The following is a 26,661-nucleotide window of genomic DNA, read 5'->3' as shown; positions in this document are numbered from 1 at the left end:
ACAGGCTGAAAAAGCCAGCTGTTAAGAGAGCGGCGATAGCTGCAGCCCCGTCCCTGCGGTGCAGAGGGGAAGGCAGATTTCCAGGCAGCACCATGCCGCGCTCGAGATGCTCTGCTCCCACCAGGTCCCTGGGTGCTGCGCAGCCCTGGGGACCAGAGCAGCCGGAGCGCTGCTGGCTGAGCGGCTGGACGCCACAGAAGAGGGGCAGCGGGCAGAGAAGCGGGTCTCTTCCCATGTTCAACAGCTTTCCAGTTCTTGGGGAAAACAGCAGCAGCTGTGTAAACACGCCAGGCCCGTTCCAAAGCTGAGCATTTCACTTGTTTGTTTTAAAACCCTTCATGTTAAGAGGCCGCGATCGGAGCGGTGTCCAGGAGCGAGGAGGATCACACCACTGGACGCGTCGGCTGTCAGCACGGCTTGCGCTCAGCCTGGAGCTGGAGCTCACGTGCAACGTTGGCAGCACGCAGCCTCCGCAACCAGAGCCCTCCATCGCCTGGGCGCCGGGTGGGCACGCAGGACTCGCCCTTTGGTGGCCAGCATGTCTCAGATGACTCTTTCTTCCCCCCCCCGGGCTGTGAACAGAAGGTGCTTCAAGTTCCTCCTCCGTCCCCCCGCTCAGCGATGCGGCTCCAGAGAAGCCAGGACGACTGCCAGTGGGTGTTCTGCCGGTCAGCGAAGCCTGCGGCAAGGCCCCCAGCGCAAAGGCTGGGTGAAGCAGCGAGATGCACTGTTGGAAAGCAGAGCCACGAGCAAGCGCTAATGCAGTTTGCCACGATGGAGCCGCACAGAGCCTTCCTCTCTACATCCCGCTGAGGAGCGTGAAAAATTCCCAGTTCGTGTCCGGAGGTCAGAGCAGGATTCCTCACCGGCAGTGACGTCCAGCCTGCAGGAAAGCTGCCACAGCTACATCCAGTTTGCAGGCGGGAGTCGAGAGCTGGGCTCGAGTACCTCAGCAGGTACGTAAGGAGTTTAGCAAAAATAAGAACCAGCCTTATTTCTAACAGCAGAGCACTGCTACTGAGCCGCGCAGAGGACTGGCACAGAGCAGCCTCACGCCTCAGCTATCGCAGGTAGATGGCCACAACCCTCCTTCCTCCAACTCATCCCAAAGAATTACAATTCAGAGCTGCGACCGCAACTGCACTTTGTCATCGCTAAAGCGTTACAACAGGGCATTTCACCCGGAACGACACAAACTGATGTTAATGCTGGCGATGCAGGTGTGCACCTCTGGCCAGAAGTGTCCATGTCGAGGGTTCCTTGCCTTGGGCCTCCCTTGCTGAAGATGCTGCTGCAGATCTTTCTGCAAGCTTTACTTGGTCAGGACACGAGGATAAATCAGCAGGAGCTACACAGATCTGGGAAAGAGCCCTGTTTTCCCCTTTGCTGCATCCCACGATGGTTTGCTGCCTAACAGCAAGCCCCAGCCTAAGGTGGGGCACCTCGTGCCTGGCGCGCACTGCAGAGCAAGCCCTCGCTCTGGTCTCAAAGGTCTCTTTTATGGTGCGAAGCAGAGCTGGAAGAGGTTACTCATCCACTTCCCCAGTTTTCATTGCGCACTGTGATTATCACCCAAGAACGAGCTGCTCAGCGCGCCCAGCCTGCGCCAGCGTTACCTCCAGAGAGAGTGGGCACGCTCAGCACTGCAAATCCACTCCTCTGCTCTTCGTTATGAAGTGATTTCACTAATTGGGTGCTGTACTTTCATGCATAATTCCTCACGCTTGGCACCTTCAGGGAGCACAAGCTCACCTCTCAGCCAAGCTGGCTGCAGAGCAGGCTGTAAAACCCCAATTATGAGAGGTTCCATTTTTCCACTGAATTCAAGCCCTCTGTTGCCGTTCCCCAGCTGAACCAATCTCCAGCCTACCTGGCAATTAAAACCTAAGGAACACAGGAGAGAACGAGGCTCAGTACCTAGAGACCAACGCACAGCGCTGCCGATCAGCGCCGGGGCAGAGCAGCTTTTGAGCGCAAGGCAGCAGACCGCCCGTTCTGCTCCTGCCCGGCGCGGGGACGCAGCTGAGGTGAACCCAAGGCTGTCGCAGGAAGAAAGCGAGCCCCGCGCCCTGAAACGCGGAGGACATGAGGATAGCAGTCCTGCTCCGTAAGCAGCAGTCCCGCTCCGCTACCACCAATACGAATGGGAAAGAGCAGCTCTTCTGTTCAGCGTCCTGCAGACATTGCACTCAAACCCTGCACCAGCCGTGCTGCTATCCTAAAGCCAACATCAAATTTAAACAGGGTCAAACACCACCAAAGAGGAGAGGAAGACAAAAAAGCCATCCCAGTACCTATCTTTGCCAAAGGCTCCCGTTCGATACAGCGCTGGATTAGCAATTCGGTTGGAGGGGTGCAGCCAGGGTTGCCTGGCAGATTGCAAACTCTTACAGTGGGGACCCACTGGGAACATCCAGATAAGAAAGGACTGGGGCATGAGCAACCTAGGATTGTGCTCGCACAAGGAGAGGGTTTGGCTTGGAATTCCTTAGGGCCGCAGAGCTGGAATGCTGTTGGGATGGCCCTGACTGCAGACCCAGGCTCCCTTCCCTGTGACCATGCAAAGGGAGGCAGACGCTCCAGACGGCTCTCGGCCCAAGCTGTAGGATCTTGCAGGCATTTCCAAGATACTCAGATAAACACACTGAGGCGCGATGCTTGCAGGGACACGCGTACCACAGTTGTTCTTGAAAGGTGGGAATCCGCACAAGGAATAAAAGCCACAAGAAGCTGTGAAATGCACCAGCTGTCCTCAGGAGGAGGCTGAGCTGGAGCTACAAAGGCAGCTAGAAAGCACCAGATCACAGCCAGCCTGGCCCAAACCATCCCCTCGCTACCTCCGCAGTGACCGTCACGTTTCACGCCCGGAGGCCCCAATGTGCAACAACGGCAGGTGAGACGATGGCGGAGGCGTTGGGCTGCACCGGTCTCGCGCTACCAGCTGCGAAGTTCCGAACTCTTTTGAAGAACTCTTGGATTTGCTCCTTTGCAAAGCGTCTTTGGTTATGGCCCAGGCAAATACCGATTGTACTCCTGGCAGCATCCTACTTACGGGGACAGGGGGAGGGATGGCACTTCTGCGTGGGTGTTGAGTAATCGCCACTGTCGCTGCTTCAGGCTATTTTTAGAAGGGATCACAGAATTAGCTGCAAAAGGATAGCAAGTACAAACCTAGAATAAAAGTGCCTCTTCCCCTCGCAGCTCTCCACACGCAGCTAGAACAGAAGGGCACGGGAGGGATCCTGAGCAACCTTCAACTTGAGAACAGCCAACCTCAGATGTTCACTGCCGCTTCCTTCTCCTTCCTTAGTCCTTGGTGTAGGGAGAGCCAGTGCCAGAATCGCTGCTGACGTCTACCCCCAAACGAACAGAAAAATATGTAGATATTCGGTGCGCTGCCTGCTTCCCATCTGCAGCATCGCAGCTGGGTGAGAGGGCCAGAGCTCGCCCTGAAGCGGAAGGTATGTGTTTATAGGAGGCAGTTCATTTGGCTGTGCTGGTAGCAAACGTACCTTGTACAAACTTGGAAAACACGACCGAGGTTATTTCAGGAGCACGGAGCAGGGCTTCACGTGTTCAAAAGTTACCGAAAATGGGCTTGTCAGACAGCGCTCGCAGGCATTTCGGCCACGCTGCCTCGGAAAAGTGGAAAGCAGGACACCTGCACGTAGCACCGGGCCCGTGCGGTTTCCCCGCTGTGGGATGTGGGACAACCTGCCTGCCGCTCTGCTCAGCTCCCCAGCTGCGATGGGGACTTCACGTCCGCGTCCCCCAGAGGGACAGACGGACACAGAGAACCCCAAGTGCTTTTTGGCCTCTAGCACATGATCTTTCTGTGGGGCTGCGTCTACAGATGGAATCGGCCAGGGTTTGTCCCAGTGATGTCCTTCAAAAAGTCTTCACTTATGTTTAAAGCAACATCCTTCGGCGGCTTTTACGGGAGGGCAGTTTAGCCAAGTGTTTGAAGATGAAAGAGGCAAAGTCTCAAGTCTTAGAAGCCCAGCTGGAATCCAACCAGAAGAGACAGATTATTTTTTCTCCCCATGCCAGAGATGCAGGCACAGTGAAGAACACAAACCCCCTATTCTCAGGGGAGGGAAGCGCGCAGTCTCGTTGACCCGAGTTCATCTGACCCACGCCAGATTTCTTGCAGGCCACTGGAAAAGTGCCGGTCCAGCAACTGGGACAGAAACGCAGAACAGGTCGTTGAGATGCAATGGCAATGCCAGAACTCCAGCATAAGTTCCTGGAGAATAACTGGCTGAAAAGCAGACAATTGTTTTTTAGGTTTAAATTTCTTTTACTAAAAATACGACAGTAATGAGCAGGGCAAACAATACAATAAGCCCCCGTGGCCTTTAACACGGACGGTGATTCAGAGAGAGAAACTGCTCCAGGGTGCTCCCCGAGGGCAAGGCACAGGACAAACTCCCGACGCCCCGTTCAGCAAGGTCTCCCAAGCCAAACATATGAGTGTCATTCTTCACAGTTATAGCACATACGTATCAGAAAAGGAAATCCTGAAAGGCTTCTGATTTCAAGGCACTGATATGGCTCTTCTACCCTGCACAGTGTCTTGCAGGACAGAGAAGTATGGGCACAACTGGGAAATACCCATGCTAACAACATCGGTCCTCAGTCTCGTACTGGGAGAGGGCTCACATCAGGGAAATCAAGTTCTTCAACATCACGCTGCTCATGTGTGGAGCAGGAAGAGCTTTAGGGGTTGGAAGAAGGTCTAGCAGACCAAGACCCTCGCCCAAAACACGGAGACAGCAGCTCAGTTCCCTCTGCCATTCCCTGCTGATGTGAGCGGGGACGCAGAGGGCAACGCGACAGAAGTGGAGCTTCTCCCAGCCCCACCACGGCAAGAGAATAAACAGATACCAGGCGCTCAGCAAGGGCCGCTGTGCCAAAACCATCAAATACTCTTGTATTTCTCATCCCATCTGGCAAGATCACAACAGAGAGAAGGGTGTAAACACGGCACTGAAACAGCCCAGGGATTCTCGCTTCTCCCCCTCTGCTATGGCCTCCAGTCCATCTCCTGCGTGCTGGGCAGAGGTGGCCCTTTGGGAAACCTGCCAGATATGCTTGGATGACCAAAGGGACAGGAAGAAAATCTTTTCCCCTATTCCAGTCCCTTACACTCCCACATGCACTCATCCAGATTACAAAGCAGCAGCTTACAGGATTTAAAAATAGCCATCCCCAACCCATTCCCCCCGTCAGCTCACCCCCACAGGCAGCTCAGAGGGATGACTTGAAGACATAACCCCAGAGCATTTTTACCTTGGATGGAGGATTCCCACCTTCTTCTGGAGCAGCCTGCCCATTCTGCAAAGGAAGAGAACCTGCCATTAGCACGCGCCAGGCATGGGACCGCTCCTTACACCCCCTTACAAAGGCTGCTGGCTTTGAGAGCCTTTCACGCGGGACAGACAGGGGAGGATGCCACTTTTGGACATCGTACAGGTGGCTGAACGCTCCCCGTGCGCCGAGGGGACACCATCTGCTAAGGAAAAAAAACTTTAAAAAAAAAGGCTCTTGTCCCAAGAGTCTCTCCACACTTCCCTCAAATAAAATCAGGGCTGCTTCCATACCGACCATCGCTCGTGGGGCGAACGGCAGCCCCGCGCTGCTCAGGCGCGCATCCCTGGGGCGGTGGCTCCAGGAGCGGCACCCCCGGCACCGCGTGCTGCAGAGACGCAGCCCCGCAGCTGCACCATCCCGCCCCGCCGCGGCTGCCCCCTCCGCTGCGTCCCTGGGGCTCCTGCAAGAAGCAGGCAGGGGAGATCAGGCGAAGACGGGAAAGCAGTGCTAGGGTGCAGTTAACAGCGGTTTTGCCATGACATTGGCTTTAATATGAACATTTATCAGCTATTTATTACCCTATCGCAGCCGATACCGCGGCAGGAAATCCGCGCCACCTGCTTGGCTCCAGGCCACCCCTGGCCTGCGAGTCCAGCTCCCGCTGCTGGAGCCCGGTACAAAGTCCCAGCAGGCGACCCGGGCGCCGGGAGCAGCAGCAGCCGGTCACGCCGCACGCTGAACCGGAGGCGCATCGGGCTCAGCACAGCACAGGGCCTGGAGAAGCCAGCAGGAGCAAAAGTGGGTGGGATTTAATCAGACGTAGATACTCAGAGCAGGATAGGCACGTACAAAAGGTTTTCTGCAGACTGTGGAGAAAAACAAGGGCGAGAAGATTTTGCTTTGACATCTATTTGCACTACAGTCTCAGGCTCCAAAAATTCATGGGAGTCCTCTTTCTTTGAAAGAACAAGGCGAGTTTATTCCCTTCTCTTTAGATGTTACAGTCCAAGAGAAGAGGTGCAATGCACCTGTATTTCAGCCTCAGATTTTTAGTTGAATGCCTGGGTTTTAGTGTCTTTCAGGAATCAACAGAAACAAAGCTAGCTCCTTCCCTGGAGAAGCAAGGGGCCATCAACCTGGTATTTGTCTTAGGACTACACTACCCCCTTCTCCTCCTTGGGCCAAATTTAACGTCCTTCCTTTTCATACAAAGCGAAACTTGCAGTTGTTGGTCTGGAGAGAGCTTTGGGGCCGCGGAGGAAACCTCCCTCTAACGCTGCCCTCGCCTTCGGCAACGTTCAGCGACTGCTTCCAGGCTCACCCTCCTCTGCTTCCCACGGGAGGTCACCACTGCCGCTCTTAAACTGCTCGGCCACCTGCTGCAGCTGGCTCGCAATAAGAGGTGCAACGCTAAAGAGCTGCATTTAAGCACAAGTTTAGTTCTCAGATACTTCAAATCCACAGACAACAGTCCAGAGTCTCCGTGTATCGTCACATTTAGGGCTCCCCACTCCCACCGCAGCCAGCCTGCGCTGCCGGCAGCACCTCGCAGAACGGCTTGGTCCTACCACGCCGCGGAGCGCCGGCACGTCGGCCGGGGAGAGGCCCTGCAATACTGACATTTATATGGATCCACTCCGAGCCCCACAAGTCACCTTAGTGCCGACTTAAACTGGGCTTAAGTTCCCAAGTGTTTTCAGCCAATGACTGAAAAAAGCAATAGCACTGCCACGCAAGGCAAGTGCTTCCAGAGGAACGTTGCCCTGATGTTTACACGGAGCTCTCGGTGCCATTAGCACAAAGAATAGCAAAGAAGTGAAGTAAGATTTTGTGTTTATGTATAGCCTCCCCAACGAGGGGGGAGACGCTGCTCAAGATAACCAGACTTGGGAAGACGCTCGTGTTTACTGGCTCAGCTGCCACTGATCAACAATTCATAACCCGCTGCTAATCAAAACCGGGGCTGTCGATGTCTAAAACAGCTTCAGAAGTAGAATTTCTGTGTTGGACAGAGGGAAGCAGTGCCTGGCTCATGGTCTGGAGAACAGATCTACAAGGCACGTGTTAGAAGAGGGGCGAGTTGATGGATGGGACGAGCTCTCCTATTCCCTGGGAAGACTAGCACACGGCAAGTGAACACGGGGTCTGTCCAAGCCTTCAGCCGCACGGGTAAGCTAGGAGACAGCGGGTGCTACCTCCAGACCTGCCAGACCTTTCGAGTGCTGGGTTTCATCAGCTCCCTACCCCGAGGAACGCTTGTCCTACACACTGGATTGACCGAAATCCTTCCTACCTGGAAGGGACCAGCGTCCACCCCAGGGAGGTCTCCTGGGCATGTAGGCCCATGGTCTTAGAGGGACGAAGCTCCCGATAAAACAGGCACTTTCTCAAGCTGACATAAGGCAGATGTGTAAGGAGAGAACTGCAGTATTTAGAGCCAAATGTTTTCCTTCTACCCCAGAGCAAAACCAGTCCTTATTCCCTCATATGGAATTCAAGAGCCGTTTGTAAGCATCCAAGATGGAAACACACTCACAGCTACAGACTCGTCACCTCCCAAGATAAAATACGGCCATTCACCGCATCGTAGTACAGCTGAAAGAGCTTGTGGGCTTCTTGGTTTGACATTTGTCTCTTTAAAATGCTTTATTCCTGCACTCCCCCGCATACCACGCACAGCGCCTCAGCAAGCGCGCGCGCGTGTGCCTCCGTGCCGGGCGCCCCGTACAGCACGCCCTGCTCGGGGCTGGAAAGGGGGCTCCTGAATGTCCTACTCCAACAGCAGCCCCGAAGATCTCCCCGCAGGCAGCAACCAGGCAACACCTGCCGCAGGAGGGAGGCACAGCTCCTTCCCTTGGGTGCCCAGGGAAGCAAGGAGCTGATGCGGATGGCGGTGGAGCAGGGCTTGGGCTACCAAGAAGGCAGCAGCATGAGCCTCGCCAGGGGCCAGCAGCCTGTCCCTGCAGCTCTCCAGGCAGCGCTGCTCTGGGGCAAGCAGAAGTGGGGATTACGGAGCTAATCTGATGGGCACGTGGAGCAGCAGCCTGGCAGCGAGGGCACCTCCGGGAGAGCAACAGCTAAAGCTGCCCGAGAGGGGCCGCAGAAGCCCTTCTGCACACATTCTGCTCTAAGAAGTTTTCTTAAGAGCACGCAGGAAAGTATACTGGAAAACGAGCGCATTCGGTTACGCAACTGCCAGCCCGGCTGAACTTGGGAGATATTTATCTTAGGACATCTTGCATTTTAAATCCCTTTAATTCCACGTAATCTGCGGCACAGGGAGCAATTTACAGAACAGGACAGCGCTGCTCTGATCCGCAATCAGGACGAGCCTCAGCCCTGCCAGGGCCGTGCAAGACCGTGCCCGCTCCCACTGCCATCAAGGGCTGCGCTCTGCAGTTAGCACCGTCAGCACAAGTCACCCCGGATTATCGACAGCTCTGCTTAGAAAAGCAGCCTGCTGCTATTTCTGGGCCTCTAGGTTTTGCCTAGTCGCTTTTGAGCTGCCCATACACAACCCAACGAGGGTACCAGTACCCAAAGACGCTCCTTCGCCCAACTTTGACGAACCATGAAGGATTCAAGCGGGGAGGAATGGGGGAAGAAAGCCTCCACCCCAGAGCTTCTGCTAGTTTGACACAAGAACAAGGCATTTTATTATTATTAAGTGGGACGTATGGATCTTGCCTATCGCAGTTCAGAGAAAGGAAATGATTCTGCAAAAATAAAGATCTCCAAGAGAACTCACGTAGCCCAAACAGACCGAGGAGTCTATGCGCGAGGCGTATCAGAGACGAAAGCTGCTCGGCTTCCTCCCCTATCTTTTGATCATTGTTTTATGCATTGTTCAGCTAAGAGGCTTGAAAAAGCTAGTTATTCATGAATGGCTCCTGCTCCATAAGGGATGGTACACATATCCCAGCAAAAATAATTAGCTTGAAGTGGTTGGGTTTGGCGTAATCCCACGTCAGCTGTGTCGCTGTATGTTTGTGTAACAAGACCAGAGTTCAAAGGAAAGCATAGCCCCGATGACAGTATCCATCGCTATGGTGATGAAGTCATTCGCCTCCACTCTCTATCGCCTGTACGCTGCCCCAGCCAGATTTTTCTACTACATAAGCAATATTCTGAATAATATAAGCGGCGGGGGGGGGGAAGCGAAAAAGTCTTATGAAGCTAGCTCAGTCCCCGGGACAGAGGGCCTCGTCTCCTGCAGCGGATCAGTTCAAGCTCCCACTGCCACCCACTTCCACGCGTTTCCCCGGCACGGCTCCAGGCTGAGCACTGGCGGGTGCCAGCCGGGACCCGGCCCCAGCAGCAGCCGGCCAACGCTCCTGGAACGCAGTGGAAAAACCCCGAATCCCTTAACAATCGGACCGATGCCTCCACCAGCGCGGTGACAGCACCTCTGCTCCGTGACTCAGAAAGCAAAGGTTGGAGGAAGCCGGTTTCTAACCTGGATGGCAGCGATCCCAGGGCAATTTACGTAACTGGCGTTCCAGAAAAGTCTCCTCGGTTTCTCAGTGGTGCCACCTTGCCCGGGAGCGGTGAAAACTTTCTCCTTGGGCCCCTGACCTTGGCGAATTTAGCCTCTCAAGGTGCAAAACTCCCCTGAGCCCCAGTCCCTCCCCGCTGTTCGCAGAGACGCTGCTGGATGTCGGGGAACGCCCCGACGCCTGGCCCAGGCGATGGCAGCCAGGTTCAGAGGCGAAGAACACCCGTATTATTGTCCTCGCTGGAGTCAAGTGCACGTACCTGCTCACCTGAAAACAGAGGGAGCTAACTGGCTAACGTCCCACTTGGGATCACCTGTAAAGACTGATCAGAAATACCACCTGCGAGCGGCTCCGGACCCTGCCCGAGGGCTCTGGCCAAGGTGAGCCGGGGGAAGGGGACAGCCCAGAGCCCGGGGCAGGCCCTCCACTTTCAGCTTCCAGTTAACACACCCCTTACTAACGCAATGGGGCAAACAGTCCTTGCTGCTGCCGCGGTCTTCATGGCCGACTCGGGCTGACAAACACGCCGGACCACCGGCCGTTCCCGCTCAGAAGAGAGCCCGTGGTGCTGACGCGGCGCCTGCCTGGCACCTGGGAGACCCGGGATTAAGCAGCAAACGAATCTCGCCCACGGCATTCACCGCCCTGGGCACCGGCATTCGTTTCTTCCTGTTACAACTCCAGTTGCGTTTTCTGGCTGCTCAGGCTATCCTCCTACTTAGGAAGGGAAACCACAAATCAAAAGCCCTGTCTTCCAGCAACAGCCTACACCCCGGCTCTGGGCGCGCGACGTGGTTTCGGGAATCGCGATCAAGCCACCGCAGGGCTTCCCTCCTCTCCCACCTTCGAGCACAAACTCATCCTCGTGACTCAAGTGATGCTTCGGAGCGGACGCTCGTCGCCCACCGCAGCGCCGTGCCAGCTGTTTGGCAGCCGCGGCGCCGGCAGACCCTCGCCCGCGCCGGGGGCTCCAGGAGAAGCCCTGCCATACCTGGCGGATGAAAATTAGGCAGCCTCCCCTCCGATCGCCAGCTGACCTCCCTGCTGTCATCGCAGTGGTGGTGAAACTCTGCTTCCCTTCAAAGCAGAGATCTCCCAAGAGGCAATTTTAGACAGGAATAAGCAAATCTGACCGATTAACCACCGCAACATCCCTGGGCGCAACAGAAGAGCGTGACAGCATCGAATCCAGCCAAAACGATGGAAAAGCACCCAGGTCTGAGTAAACACCTGGGACAAAATCCCCAGCACCCCTCGGTGTCTCCAGCAGAGCTGCTAGCTCCAATTTGGACGAGACGATGTTTAAGTAAAGCGTGCCAGAGCACAGTGCCTCAGCTGGCTGCTCTGCGCGGGTGAGAACTGCTACGGGCTGTCCCTTTATTCCGAAATGGCTGTGATGCAAGGCTGCAGATGTGGACAGATGCTGTGCACCGTCCTGCACATCTGGCTCGGAGACCTTAATCAGAAGGAAAAGAGCAAAGCAGGAGGGGAGAGCAGGCACCCAGCAAAGCGGCACAGGACTGTGGCCGGAGTTTGAAGCACAGGCCTGCGAGAGCGGCTGGGGCTGGGGCTGGGGCGGCGCAGAGCGGGGGAGCCTGGAGGAGAAAGACCCAAACCCCGGGACATTTCTCGCCCGGGCCCCGGCGGGGACCGCTGCCCTCTGCGGGAGGGGACGCAGGAGCACGCTGCTCCCCAACGCCCGGCGCCCGCACCGGCAGCAGCGGAGCCGGGGCCCCGGCGCCCCCCGCCGCGCACGCCCCAGCCCCGGGGCGGCCCCGGGCGGCGCTCGGCTCCGGCCGCCCGCGAACCGCGCGCCGGGGGCACCGCAGCCCCCGCGGCCGGGGGGGGTCCCGCCGGGCGGGGGCGGCCGGGCCGGGCGCTCCTTTGTTCGGCGGAGACCCCCGGGGGGGCGGCGCGGAGCCCCCCCCCCACCCCCCGCCGCCGGGAAGGGCCGGCGCCCCGCTCACCTCCGCGTCCAGATGCACCAGCTCCATGTCGGGCCAGGGCTCGGCCAGCTGGGCGAGCGGCATGCTGCCGGCGGCGGCCCCGCGGGGCTCGGCGGCGCGGCTGGGCTGGCAGCGGCGCCCGGCGCTGGGCACCGGCTCCCCGGGCCGGCGGGGAGCGGCGGGGCGGGGCCGGGGCGGGGCCAGGGGAGGCTCCGCCCCCCGAGCTGCGGGGCGGGCGGGGCCCGGGCCCCGGGGAGCCGCTGCGGGGGCGGCGCCTTGCGGGAGCGCCCGTGGTGCGGGGGGGGGGGCGGGGCGTGAAGGCGATGGAGCCCCGCCGCTGCCAGGGCCGCCCCTCGCCCGTGTCCCCACGCACCGCATCCACCGGCTTTTAAACACCCCCGCGGGGCTCAGCCCCCGCCCTGGGCAGCCCGGGCCGGCGCCTGGCAGCCCTTCGGGTGAAGGAGCTCTTCCCAGCATCCAACCCAACCCTGCCCTGGCGCAGCTGGAGGCCGTTCCCTCTCGTCCCAGCGCTTGTTACTGGGGAGAGGGGACCGACCCCCCCGGCTCCAGCCTCCTTTCAGGCAGTTGCAGAGAGCGATGAGGGCTCCCCTCAGCCTCCTCTTCTCCAGGCTGAGCCCCCCCAGCCTTGTGCTCCAGCCCCTGCCCCAGCCTCGCTGCCCTGCTCTGGCCACGCTCCGGCACCAGCTGGAGGCAGCCAGCGAGCCGATACCCCAAGGTGCGGCGGGTTGATTAAGGGACAAAGATGATGAGATGTGCGTGGGTGCCACACGCAGCTCCGGGGGGTGGCGAGGGTGACGGGGGCGATCCGTTCCCTGCCAGCCGCACCCTTGCCTACGCGTTTTGCCCTGATAGTTTTTGGATGCAAACATCTTAAAACTGCTGGCAAGGTACTGCTCGCTCCTCGCAAGGCCGGAGGGGCGGTCACGGCGCGCTCCCGTCTCGCAAGGGAATCCTCAAGGCACCGAGAAGCACCCGAACACCAAACATCTACTGAAAACTGCCCGGCACCAAGCGTCCGCCTCTTCTGTGCCTTGGGAGATTGTTTCCCTCCGGGAGCGTCGGGCTGTTTCGCCGCGCGTGCGCTGCGACAGGGCATGGCCAGAAGAAGAGGCGCTGAGCAGAAACTCGGCGACACCGTTCAGGCTGCTGCTAAAGCAGGAAACTGCGCTGGGAAATCCGGATTCCCGGCCTGCGCTGTGCAGCGAGTCAGTGCTCCGCGCCGCCCGCCTGCCCTGCAAAGCCCGGGTGCAAACGTACCCACCTTTCTGCGGCCTTCGGGACTCGGAGGAAAGGTGCCTTAGGCACAAGTGCTCATCATTCACGGCTGTTCTCACCTGCGAGGCTTCTCAACTAGGAAAAAGTTTTCTTCTGCTCACTTTCTACCAAACCCCAAAGCACCATGTTTTCATGTGTCATTATAAAATTATTTGTTAGAAAAAAAACCCAAACCAATCTTTTTAAAAGGTTGCATTGCTAAGGGTTGACTTCATCGAGGTGTGGCTGGAAACAGTTGACGAGCCTAAGGGAAGGCGCACACAGCTGGGGTTTTGCCTTCCGAGGGCAGCTGTCCCGGGGCCGGGCCGCGCAGCCCCCAGCCCTTACCTGCTCAGGGAGGGCAGCGGGCGCCGAAAGCGCTGAATTCGGACAGAGCCCAGCGCTTCGAAAAGTTCCAGTTCACCTTCACAGCACTCGCAGCCAATCTGTAAGTCATCATCAGGACCCGCTTGTGATTCAGGCCAGAGCTGACATCTTTTTTGCACGTGGGGGAATCGAGTGCAGAAAATGCCCGCAGCGACAGCAAGCGTTGGAGCCAAGCCTGGGAACTGCCGCCGCCGAGTCCTGTGCTCGGAGCCCCCCGTGCCGTAGCTGTTGGAGCCCCAGACGAAGGCATTAAATAACACAAATCCACCCGGCTGGTGCTAACTGAGGTCCCGTTAGAGCCCATTAAACTCGTGTCACTTACTGCGGGAGCGAGCTGAAGCGGGTCTTGTGGCGAGTCATTCATTCAGCTCCAAAGCTGTCCATAATTTCCCCTTATTGCCTGGGACGCGGCGTGCCGTCTGGTTACATCCATCCTCCACCTGCTGCAACCTGCTTCGAATGGCATCGATAACAGGATGATGCCAATACCGGCATCCCATTCACCTTCTTCATCCGTTTGCAAAGCGCGTCTCCCCTTCCTTCTACGTGGCGCGCGAGGCGGACGGGGCTGGGGCGGGAGCGCGGAGCGGGCGAGGGCAGGCGGCTGCTCTCCGCATCCTTCTGGAAGGAGAACAAAACGAGACGCTGCTCCGCGACTGCCGTGCTTCCACGCCGGCCCCACGAAGCCAACCTTGGGCATCGCATCCTGGTGCGCCTGGAGCTTCCCACCTGGGCGGCGATCCCACGGGGAGTGTTGAAGGCAGGATGCCGGGCAGAAAGGCCGTTTCCCGTCGGGTGACCCGCCGCAAGCCTCCCAGCCCCCAGGGAGGGTTACGCCTGGAAGCCAGGCAGGATCAGGCGCTGAGCAGCTGCCGGGAGCAGCTGGGGGGACGCAGGGCATTAACTCCTGGGAAATTTCTGACTCCAAGGTCGTGGCTGTGATTATAAACAGTAAAAAAAAAAACGTTAAAAATAAAATAAATTCCTTCTGACGTGTTGAAAAGCGGCAGTTACAGGGCGGTACAGTAACCAGCAGAAGAGCAAGCCTTCGTTTTCACGGTCTCAGGGCGAGGTTAACGGGCAGCAGCCGGAGGAAGCGTCTGAACGGCAGAGCGAGGCCTGCTGCAACTCGGTGAGAGGGGGACGGGAGCCGCGGCTGCTGCCACCCCTGGGAGGGCTGGCGGCGGGCAAAGTCCTTCACGTTTCACAGCAGAAAGACGGGCGGGCTGACCGTGAACTTGACAAAAGACGGAAATTATGCAGCTTTAGGGAGCAATGACTTCTTTACGTTGGAAGAAAAAGACGGCTCTAAACCCATGGGTACCACTGCACCTAAATAAAACTACCAAATTATCCTGCCCGCTTCTTTTAATAAACCAGCGAATTAAAGATACTGGGGAGACGACAAATGACGCGTGCATGATTACTCCCTGCATCTCTGCAGCTACTTTTACTAAAGGCCGGGAGAGGATGTTGCTGAGGTAGCTCTCCGGTACCCTCAGAATTCTACTGATGCCCCCAGAAAGCCCGGGTAACACCTCAGCAATCCCTCATGCTGGGGAAACAAGCTAAGGTCTCCAGTCCCAGCTGCAGGGCCCAAAGGGAAGCTGTCTCTCTTCTGGTAGAAGCTATCGTCCGCTGTCAGACCGCCTTCCCTCGGTTCCCGCAGCAGACAAGGCTGAATCGTAGCTGATGGTCAGGACGTGAAACGCGGCACGCGGTCGCCGGTAAGCGCGGGGCAGGATGCTCAGGTAGGAGAAGCGAGGCAGCGCTCCCCCCAGGGTTTATTTCCTCGTTGAAGAACGGCGATAAAAAGCAGCCCCTATCCTGAAGGCAGGGTACAGAAAGCGTTCTTTGGAGTCGAACAGCAGAGCCTGCTGCTTGGGTGGCTCTCGGGGCTAAACACAGGGATTAAAACGTATATGCGGGCGTTTTCCTGGGCCAGCCGCAGGCTGGGGAGAGGCGCTGCCACGGCGAAGGCAGGCTCCGGGCCAGCTGGGTGGCTCTTTTGTCAGTGTTGCCCTTGCTGAAAATTCAAAATGCTGCGGTTTTAGTTTGGCTTTAAAAACATCAAATCCTCCTCAAATACAATTGTGGATTTTTTTGCCTCTGCCGCTGGCTGGCTTTTGGTGTGTAACGCTGTCCTTGTCAGGGAGGCTGACGACGTTTGTCAAGCCAGTTCTCCCCAAAGAAGCCCTTCCGAAGTGGAGGTGTCGGGACTGGTCCTCATCCGCGTTACCAGGCCCAGTTTCTCCCCATTATTCCAAAAGCTGCCCAAGTGCTCCTCCACCTCACCACGCACTAACCCAGCGCTCCACGGCTCCTGTGTCCCTTCTTTTCACCGAAGCCCGGGAGCATCTCTCGATAACCGCCTGCTTCACGCTGCGCCGCTTTTACACATATAAGGAAATGCGAAAAGCTTGGAGGCACAAGAGCTCGCGAGGCTGAGTCCCACATCCCCGCTACAACTTACAGACCTGCGTAATCTGCTTTGTGTTTGCGCTGAGCGTGGTTTCATCGGAGCTCGCAGCAGCTCTCTTTGTATTCTGAAGCCTGAGCAATCAGTTCTGCGCTCCCCGTTACCCCGGCTGCACCGGAGGGGAAACCGAGTCGTGCTTCCAGCAGGCTGCGGGGTGGAACGGGAACTCCGCGCCCGTCTTCCAGCCCCCGGGTCCCAATTCACAATCTCGTTTCCTTGCCTCTTCTGCTTTGTTTTCCCACCATGAAGGAAGAGATGACAGATCACCTTGTTTTGATTCCCGGGACACATTTTTCCTTCGCGTGGTACAAACATCACGTTGAAGATACAAAGCAGGGGCCCTGCAAATGAGAAACTTTGGCTGCGTTTAACAGCAGAATTGCGTTTTGCTTTTCTGACAGATTTCTTTCCGTTCCTTAGCGCCGTGCGCGATTGCAGCTGCCTCAAATGCCAGCGTTTCCCAAGGCAGGTCCGGGCGGCCGCTGGAATGCAGAATGCACCGCAGCAGGCTGTGGGATGAGCAGCTTCTTGGGGAGCACGGCCCAGGCAGCTCTCGCTCCCCTGCGAGGGCTTTGTGCAGACCGAAGGCTGCTTCATGGAACGAACGCCTTTAGCCTCTGCTGACGCTTCCTGCGGAGGTGAGCATCGCGCTGCCTTGCTCAGCTCACTTGCGTTTCTGAAGGTGTCCGGTGTACCTGAAACTCTTTTCTTTTGCACTATATATTGTGTTTTGCCTGCTGGTTCTGCAAACTGCCAGCCTGCTAAGCCCACCCTGCTTCTGCGTGGTACTGCTGTAAACCAGGGCCTCCGCGAGCAGATCCCCTGAGGCATCTCCCAGGAGCCCCTGGCTGAAGCGCAGGTGGCTCAAGGCAGGGAAGGGTTTTGCTAGCAGAAGCGATTGAGCTGGTGGCTCCAGGAAACGTGCGTAATTTGTGAGCCTTGCACCAATCTCTCAGGAACGCCGAGCTGCAGCCAAGAGGTGACTCGAGGAGAGGGACCAGCGGGAGCTGGGACGCGCCCTGGGAAGGCGATGGGGAGGCGATGGGGGGGTGATGGGGAGGCGATGGGGAGGCGATGGGGAGGTGATGGGGGGTGATGGGGGGTGATGGAGGGGTGATGGGGGGCGATGGGGGGGCGATGGGGGCGATGGGGGGGCGATGGGGGGGCGATGGGGAGGGAGCCAGGCCACAGCTGCCGGTTGTCATGGACACAGTCGCTGCCAGCCTGCCCGGATCCGCTACCTTCCCTTTCCCGGATGCGAACAACCAGCGGCGCTCCGCTCCCATTCCTACGCAGTCCACAACCGTTGACATCCAACAAAAGCAGAAAATAACCCGTTCCACACCTAGACACCTCTTCTGAACATCATCTGAGGGGAGAGCGGGAGGCGACTTGCTTGTTCGGTACTCGAGCTACGCGGGGCTGATCACGCTCTGCCCAGTTGCCTCTGGTGCTGCCCCAGCCGCCGGCTGCGTCCCAGGGCCGCAGAGGAGCTCTTTCCAGGCCCGTCCAGCCGTGGCTCTCCCTCGGCCGGCTTCGCGGCGAGCTGCGACGGGCTGGGACCGCGCCGGCTGCGCCCGCTCACCGCTGCCTTGGCACGCGCCCCGGCCAGAGCCGCCGGCTCCGGCCGCTCCAGCTCCCAGCTTCAAAGGCAAAACGAGAGGTCAAGTGTGGCTCCAGCTACCCCAGAAAAAGGCTTTTACAAAACCCCATATAAAATACAAGCAATAGCTTTCTTTTTTGTTTAACGTTTAATTTTTCAGGCAGGCTTGCCCCTGAGGTGGTAAGTTATTTAGAGCAGGTTATCCGGCAGATTTTGCTTTTGAATAGCATACGGATATGTTTGTAGTTTATTTCAGCGTAGCGCTCTGCGAGGGAGTGCTGACATGAAAGAGGAGACTATTAGAAACCGTAAACAGAAGCGAAACCGCCAGGCCTGTTTTCACCGTCCCCTAGCCAGGGAGAAAGCCGAGTAAACACCAGTGCTAAGCACCGTCAGTTTTGATGGTGCTTTCAGGTTTAAGAGCTGGTAAACAAGGGATGGGGCTTTTAAGTGGGTACAAATCGATGCCCTCAGTGTTGTGCTACTTGCAGAGCACACGAGTCCCAGTTTCTCCAGACAGGGTAGGGGAAAACAAAAGCACATTGCAACAGAAACCCGGCTCCAGCGAGGGGGAAATGTCATTCCAGCGCTTGCGCGCTCAAGCCTGCGCCGCGCGGCTGAACAAGTCTCGTCCTGCTCGATGGAGGGCACGGGCAAATCCCCGTCCCGCATTGCCCCAGCGCGCAGGTCGGGACGCCATCGTTCAACGTGGAAAAAAAAAAAGGAACCATTTCAAAATTGGAAGTGAATTTCGGAAATCCTGATGAGACGCCTAAAGAGCCCAGTAAAGTATTGTCCTTAGGGGAAAAAACGAACTTTCTTTCTGATTTGTTCAAGACTGACATACTCGCGACCGGCAGCGTTTTACTTCTCGGTCCTCTTTCAAAACAGAGCCCGTTGTACACACGCAGCCTTGGAAAGCCACATCTCAAAAATAACCAGAGAAATAAGCTTCCAAAATATGAGAAATGATCCTGACTGGGAATATTTTGGCCTAATGACCACGCGTATTACCTAGGAAGACGTAATACAAGCAAGGTTTTCTAGAGAGGTGGGGGAAAGAGGTACCTCATCATTCTGGCAGAGAGAAGCAGGTCTCCAGCTTTTCTCCCAGTAACACTTCTGTATTTTAAAAAGCGCTTAAGGCGGCGCGGCAGCACAGGCGGGACTCGGCGGCCCGCACACAGCTGCACGGTGCCCCTCGGCCCTTGGTGGGGAGCGGACAACAGGCACAGCGGGTTCAGGGAGGGCAGAAACCCGATTACCTGGCAAAAGAAAATCCGTCCGTCCCTCATCAGCATCACAAAAAAAAGAGATTCTGGACTTAGTGAAGCTCTCGGATATTTTGCGGTGTTGCGCGTCTCAGCACACCGTAAAATGGTGCAGAAATACAAGGCCGGTACTTTGCTGCTTGGCTGTTTCAGAATATTCCCTCTTTGCTCCCCTGGGGACGGGATCAATATCTGACAGCAGAAGAGGATCTGCTAACGGTGGGGGAACTTTTTGTTTCTACTTTTTAAATTGCTCTTTTCCTCCTCTCACCTTCATGATAAGGGCAGGGAGCTTGGAGGCTGCTCTTCAGGCATTCCTCCTTCCCAAAGAGGCACGTGGGGTTTGTACTAGAAAGGTCCGGGCCGTCCAGCTGGGTCTTTGCTGGCTCGGTGCACGTCTCGGTGGGTTTGCCTGGAGCGCCTACACCTCTGCTGCCGAGGGAGGAACCACCGGATCCTTCACTAGAAAAATCCTCTTTCAGAATTATTCGCCAGTGACCATACGGGCTTCCCAAAGTCAGCCCAAAGCGTTTTCTGTTAGCAGGCTAAAAATCCGCCTGCCTGATTCTTGTGTGCTGCTCTCATTTCATTGCCATACTCCAGAATTGCTCAGAAAAGATCATTTCTAAGATCGAAAGCAAGCAGCTCACTTCTATCTTTCTTCCGCTACGCTTGGTGGGCACCCCTGCGATCGAGCGCCTCTTTGTTAGGCTGCGGCTGCGCCTTTCCTCTGTCGCGGTGAAGCGGGCAGGGTTGTGTTGCTCCGACGGTGAAGTTTCACTGCTGGGGGCTAAACATCTATAGAGAAATGTTTCCCAACGTTCATATTGAAGAATTCCTAGAATAAGCACATAAAAAGATCGCAGGAACCAAGGACCGCTCAGTGCAGAGGAAACCCCCGGCGCGCAGGGACGCGTCCTCGCCAGCGGCGGGCGGCGGGGTCTCCTCTGCTTCGCTGGCGCGAGCGTCTCCAGCCGCTGAGGAACAGCCGTCGACAAACTAAAAACTTGGCCGGCGGGTCCTTCGTCACCCAGTGGGTAGATAAAGCCTCGGTGCAGGCTGCGTTGTACCCACAAAGGTTTTGGCAGAGGCAGGGAGCGTTTTAAAAGGTTCCAGCTCTGGAACACAGTTTAAGTTTTGCCACTGGCTTCAGTGACAGCAAAAACGAGACTGGCGGGTAGGTAACGACTCCTTTCACCTCTTCCTGCGGGAAAGCAGACATTTGCTCCCAGGTTTCGGAGAGTCCTGGCCGGACCTGCTGCCTTCCTTCTCGATGGGGAGTCTGCACGGAATCGTTTGCCCCTAACCCAAGAAGCCGCGAACGTAACGGTGGAGATAAATGTCCTGTGGCAGCAGCCCAGCACAAGATTGGGTGGAAACAGGGTCGCTGCGTTGGAAATGGGTAATAAATAACATCTGGTGTAACGTTATTTAGTTCAAAAGTCTCCTCTCAAACATAAGGACTCTGGGGTACGCTACAGTCCTTGAAATCGTGCAGGAAACGTGGTGCTATTAGCTGCTAACGCTCGGTAACGCCGTACGCTTGTGGAAAGGTAATATTGATCAACAGAGACGGGAAACAGCTTTTTGGCAGCTGTTTGCCAGCTCCTTGGGAATTAACACGGGAGCCAACTGCTCGAGGGACAAACGTCCCTCCTGCAACCCCGCCAGCTCACCCCCGGCACGAGCTCGCCTGCCGCCAGAAGCGCTTGGGAAGAGGAGGGCACAGGCAGAAGTGGATGGGTTTAAATACCCTCACTGTGGCCTTAGAAATTAATGCTTCAGTAAAGAGAAGGGGTCCTGTCAGAAAGCAAACCAGTCTGGGTAAAGAGCAGGGTAAAGCAGCCTGCCCGGAGCATCGCTTAGCTACCCCTTACGGTCCTGCAGGTCCCAGCACCAGTCACGGGGAAAATCGAGTTATTTCCCTCCCAGTGTGAGACGGGGACTGCGTCTGAAACGCAAGAAATCTGCAGAACCCGAGCGTGGGTGAGGTGGCGATGCTGGAAGAATCCCTCTTGCGAGGAAAGCCCGGTATTGCACAGAAAGCAACCGTGCATGGGAACTGCTGCTGGGTGCAAAGGGGCCGCAGCCCTGTCGTCGCCTGCCTCTGGCCGTGACACGAGCCGCCTGCTCGGACGCCGCTCCTCGTACCGGGCGGGACCCCGCCTTTGATTTCGAAAACCAAATCACTGCACTGCTCCGGTGCGCAAAGGCAGCGGCTGCACAAACCCAGTGCCGAGCACTGCACGTGAGAAGGACCTTGGGGTGACATTGGGGCGGTTTATCTGAAACAATCGGCTGACTCGTGTGCAAGCCAGGCACTGTAGAGAGTGTTACCTGGCTGGGGCCAGTACACGCCAGTCCAACCAGTATGCTCGCTCTGGCGGCTGCGGGGCTGCCAGCCCGACTGCCTCTGTGCGCGACAGGAGGAAGGAAAGGGTCTGTCAGCGTCACCTGTTATTTTCCTCCCCGAACACAAACCGTAAGCTCAGCTTAAGGCTGGTTCATCCTTGCTTTGCTGATAGAAACCGTTCATTTACTGAGTTAATCGACAAGCCAGACTCCCGGAGCATTCCCACGCCGACGGGTAAGAACCTTGGTCCGCTCGTTCTGCTAAGCACTGAATAATCACTGTAGGTTCGTTATCTAGAACTAGTGGGGCATGGTGACAGGGCCTGTTTCATGCAGACATGTGAATAAAATCTACCTCCTGTTTTTCAGCACAGTGCACACTCAGATGTCCCTGCAACATTCGGTTTCAATGTTTGCTACATCTTCATGCCACAGCATTTACACTTGTCAGTGACTGGAAACCTCTGCCCATAATTCTGGGTGGCGTTTTGCCCACTTCATCCAGTAAATGCATAAATCCCCACCCTAATAAATGGATAAATCCCCACCCTAATAAATGGATAAATCTCCGCCCCGAGCAGGTACTGAGAGCTGAAGACAAGGGAGGGGTTTGGCTTACCAGGAGCTCGCCTTTCCCTTTTGCATCAGCTTCAAGGAAGCATCACGAGGTGCCCAGCGCTCCGCACGCATCCCCGCCAGCTCTGGGCAGCAGCCGCGTCCCTTCCGACGTGACGCACTGCTGCTTGGTCCGGGCGAACACGGAAAGCACGCGTTAGAAGGAGATGACCCAACGACCAAGATATTTCGTAACGTAAAAGGTGAAGGAAAACCAGCTCTCTGCAAATGACGGCATTGCTTCAGCCCCGTACGCGTTACAGGTGGCACCCGTGAGACTTAAATGCAATGCTGGTAGAAGTTGCTGGCTAGCAAACCGAGCGCAGAGCTTTACAGCGTCAGAAAAATCACGCGAGTCAGACGTCCAAGGAGCACTGTGAATGAGCACAAATATTACAGTGTGATTTCCTAGACTGTATTTAGCTCCTAGAGGAAAAGCACACACACTCAAAATACTGGCATACCGAAGCAAAAGGAGATGTGACAAACAGCGCAGGAAGCTTTTCAAGAAAGTATTATTTCTTTGAACGATACGGTTTATTCTGTGATCTCAGGTTGAAGATTCAGCAAGTCTGATGTAAGTACTTTGCACCAACGTGCCGAAAAGCGAGCAGGCTTAGAGATACCTATTTAAATCTGGGTTTAAGATAAAGTATCCCTTCCCCAGTGGAGGAGAGATGAGACGGATAGCGGCAGCTCCAGTTTAGGCTTAAGCTTTCAGGCCGTGCCACAGCAGCTGCGGTAACTGCCCGAGGAAGAAAAGGACTGGGCCAGCGACTCTGCAAATAGAATTCGGGAAGCCGAAGCCCAAAGGCTCGCTACACCGCGGATGGGATCCTGCGCGACATCAGCTGTGCCCGTAAGCTGGCAAGGAATTGCGCGCTCTGTCTGGATTTCGAGGAAAACCGTAACAAAAGCGGGAAAGCGCTCGCGTAGGTGACGGCACGGACACGTCGGGGAGGCTCCGCGGGGGCTCGCGCTGCCCGGGCGATTGCCGTTTGTCTCACGCTGACCCTCGAAGGCGGCAGAAGAGCAGGGGACGGAGGCTGCCGGAGCAGCGCTCCTCCCGCTCTCTGAAAGCAGGTAGCACAGGTTGGATTGTGCTAAACCAGGACAAGGCAGGCTGCGGCCCCGGGTCTGCAGACAGGCAGCCGGCGCTGCCTTGGGAGGCTGCCCGCCACCCGTTGCCTTCCCCGCCGCGATTCCGTGGCTCCGGTACCACCGTGCGGCGAAGGCAGGGAAGAGGCCAAACCCCGCCGGCGCCCCTCAGGCCCAGCTTACTGTTGGCAATGGGGAGGTATTCTTTGCAAAAGAAATTAATTCAGATCCACGGCATTTTCCTTCCTCGATTTCGGCAGGGCTTGCCAGCGCGGGAGCCGATTTGATCGTGGTACGGCAGGGAAACCTGGGCACCTCGAACCAGTCCAGCAAAACCTCTTCACCAAACACCCCCAGCACGGTAACAATCTCTGCCATTATCTCCAGTAAGAAGGAAATGACGAGAAAAAGTAATTTAATTGCCTCAGTTTACAACCAGTGCTCAGGCTGGACTAGGAACCCCTGTCTATGTACGTTCCGCTCTTACACTGAGGTAACGCTTATTTCCATCAACAATCAGCGCAGAGGTACCACTTTATTAGAATAAAGGCACACAAGATCTCCTGTCTGGGCAATGCTAAAATAGTAACCGAGCGTAACTAGGTTAATAGTAACCTAACAGTAACTCCTCTCTCGCCTCCCGACTGCCGCGTACGCTCACCTCTGCGCAGCAGCAGCAACCAGCAACCCCGAGAGCAGGGAAGAGCCGTCGCCTGGAGGGAAACTTGTTAAAAATCCAAAAGTAAACTCGGCGGGATAATTGGGTAAGATAAAATGAAATCCACTATCAAATCTGTTTAGAAGGGGAAACCTGGAAAGCTGGGGGTTTACGTATCTGGTAGCGAACGCAAACTCTTCCTGCGGACGCTCCGGAGGGAACCTCGCGCGCCCCAGCCACCCGCAGCCGCCGCAGGACCGTTCCTTCCACCTTCTCGCAGCACTTTCTCCAGCCCGGTTTCACGCACCCGAGACGACAAAATGTTCTTGTTTGGAGACTTTAATGCATTTGAATAGATTGCGTGTTTAGGAAGTTTTCCCTGATGTTTTCTATTGCTGTTGCTTCTGTCACACCATAGATTTTCTGGCACCTTAAAAATTCCCTTTGCAAGGAGATGGTTAAAAATCCGAAAGATTGTCAAAATAGTTTAAAAAATCCCACCCAGTCTTTCACATCAGAAGTCTTCCCAACATCAACTTACTAAAGCCCTGTATTAGTCGGTACGCCCTCCTCGTTAGCCTCGATCAGACTTTTCCCAGAAGCAGCTCCCCCGTACCGTCTCCTTCCCATCCCTCGCCATCGAGGACGGGCTCGCACTGTAAATTGTGAGTTTAACTGTAGCTCCATTTCATCTCTGCGAACTGCAGGATAAGGACCCATTCCTCAGAAATTATAGTCAGCAATATTAGTCCCTGGGTATGGCATTACCATATCTGGGATGATTTAGGGACAACGAAATCCCCGTGCCATCAAGCTGGGTGATTCTTCCGACGCAAATGATCCCGCAACTCAAGATTCGCTGCGTGCGCTCACTGAAGCTCGGTCCCTTTTCCTTCCTCGTTCCTTTCCATACCCACCCCTGGCGGGGCTCGGCTGCCGGGAGGAGCAAGCTGCCGCTTTTTCCAAATATAACCGAGCTCTGCGAACGCAAGATGAAAACTGCTGCGGGAGGAAATTATCCTGAAACTCAAGCCCGTTAATCCAAGGGCACTGCATGAGGAGGAGCAGGAGTTTGTCGTTCCTGGGGAGTCCTCCCTCCACGATCCGGTTCCCTTGCTCTTAGGGGTTTTTTTAGCCCAATCCACTCTCACTTGAAAGTAAAATCCCGGTTAGGGTGAGGCGGTGCTGTAGGATTATGGTTAAGCGACCCACGGCCTGCAACGAGCTCACGTTAACTTCTGCCCGGCTCTAAGCGTCACTTAGCACGCTGCTTTGGGGAGTCCAGAGGCTTTGCCCCGTCACTGCTCGGCAATCCAAACGTTCTTAAGGCCCCAGCAAACACCTGAAGCATTGGGAAAAGAAGAATCATCCCCAGGCTCTGCTGGAAGCCTGCCAAAGGCTTCAGTGCCATTAAGAACTCGGCCGTTCTTTGCAATCTTACCTATTAAGAGGCAAATAAATGATAACGGCAGCTTGGGTCTATTTCCCAGACAATTTGCGCTGAAATTAATAAACTGAGAAACAATTTAGTGGCATAGCCACGGATTTTACATGCGTTTAAACCACACTGGTACACAACTGCTCCTTCAAGGCCTGGTGAGGGACACGGAACTCATTTGCCTTTCGACTGCCAGCGGTGGCTCCGGACCCTGGACGCGGCTCTTCTCCTTCGCATCCGAGTGGCTGCAACTCCGACGCCCCTGGCGTATTGCATCAGCTCTGGGTTCACTGCACGTCCCTCGTGCAAGGCAAGTTTGTCTGTAAGAGGACAGATAAAATGACGGTGGGAAAGGCATCAGACAGCAGAACGAGAAAAACTATCATGCAAATTGACAGCGAATGTTGAGAACGGGGGTAACTAGCAGAAAGGCAAAAAGCTTTTGTGTCTTATTTTAAGTACCGGACACATCCAGCGTAGCCAGTGCTGCCCAAGAGCCTGACACAGCTTTCGAGACACACAGCAACCGCTGAAGCGAAGCGATGGAGCCGTCCGGACGTTACCAGGACCCTTCCGAAATGGCGTTGCTGGTCCTCCAGACACCAACGTTTGAGAAGTATTGAAGGGCAGCGGACGGGACACGGAGGATGATGCCTTCCACAGCAGAGACGAATTCCTGGCCGGGATACGGAGCAAAGCCAGCGCCGCCCAGCTCTGGCAGCGCCACTCATCTCTGCGCCTAGGACTGGGATTTTCACCTCGGGTTAGTGCAACCCATGGCCTCTCCTAACCAGCAGCTGCAAGCGGGAACCGTTGTTGTGCCTTCCCAGGAGTTGTTTTAACGCTCAGATCTTCAGCTTGATTTAAAACAGGACGCTCTCTGTCTTTTGAGTTGGAAAATGCTGCGCGTTACTGCACAGCACCGGCGCCCCTCAACAGGAGATCGCTGGGCAGTTCTTCGCGTTGGCCGCGTTTGCATCAGACGCTGGCGGTCTCCGGTTTCTGTAAGCGCAAACGAATGGGACAAAGCCCGTGCTAACGCCAAGGCCGCCCGACAGGCCAGCTTTCTGAATGCACGGCGCCCGGCAGCACAAGGCGTGTTCCCAGCAGATACACAGAGACAATTTTCCATGTAAAACGATTACAATTTAACAGAAAAACTTACTTTTAGCTGAAGGCGTTCTGGCAGCTGGAGCAGCAGATTTGTGGCTATTCTAACCACCAGGCATGCATGCATTGCGGCACAGGGTTGCCCGCTCCTTAGCTTTTAATTTACAGAACTAATTAGTTGGATTTACTGTCTCTAGCATCCCTCACCCTCTATTTGCTTAAGGAGAAATGGATGAGCCCTGCGTGTCACGACAAGCCCAGGAGGGCAATAACTCTGGCACAAGGGCACGTCCAGCGGGAACACCGGAGACGCAGCAAGAGGCTCGAACCTCGCAGCAGCCAACACCTGCGTCGCTTCGCGCAGAGGAGACCTGCAGCACCCTCGCGTAGCCAAGACGCAGATCATCCAAGGGGTTTGAACCTTCCCTAGCAACTCCCGCGCGTCGGGAGGAGAGGGGACGTTCCCCTCAGCAAGCGGATTTCAGACCCGGATAAAGGGAAATACAGGAGTTTTGCAGCAAAAACGGAAGCACCAATACTTTCCAAAGCGTATTACGGCGTCGGCACGAAGCAACGCCTGGCAAAGACATTAGGGCAGTCGATTCGGCGCATCCGAAACG

General features: G+C 56.1%; 1 protein-coding gene across 2 annotated transcripts in view; it reads right to left on the bottom strand.

Moving 5' to 3' along the window:
• RPS6KA1 (ribosomal protein S6 kinase A1) overlaps positions 1 to 11,912 on the bottom strand; it is a 39,814-nt gene extending 27,902 nt beyond the window's left edge. The window contains exons 1-2 of one of the 2 annotated variants that reach the window (XM_087760779.1): positions 11,777 to 11,912; positions 5,293 to 5,337 (exon numbers count right to left, since the gene is read on the bottom strand). In XM_087760779.1, the coding sequence (XP_087616905.1) occupies positions 5,293 to 5,337; positions 11,777 to 11,839 (108 nt within the window). In that variant the 5' untranslated portion in view covers positions 11,840 to 11,912. The remainder of the gene's footprint in view (positions 1 to 5,292; positions 5,338 to 11,776) is intronic. The other variant, XM_087760781.1, reaches the window with a different exon arrangement.
• Between the last annotated feature and the right edge of the window lie 14,749 nt (positions 11,913 to 26,661).

The sequence above is a fragment of the Nipponia nippon genome, unplaced genomic scaffold (genome assembly GCF_047370975.1).
Source record: "Nipponia nippon isolate SJK-2023a ecotype South Korea unplaced genomic scaffold, ASM4737097v1 scaffold_23, whole genome shotgun sequence".
Classification (NCBI taxonomy): Eukaryota; Metazoa; Chordata; class Aves; order Pelecaniformes; family Threskiornithidae; genus Nipponia; species Nipponia nippon.
This window is presented reverse-complemented; position numbering and strand designations above follow the sequence as displayed.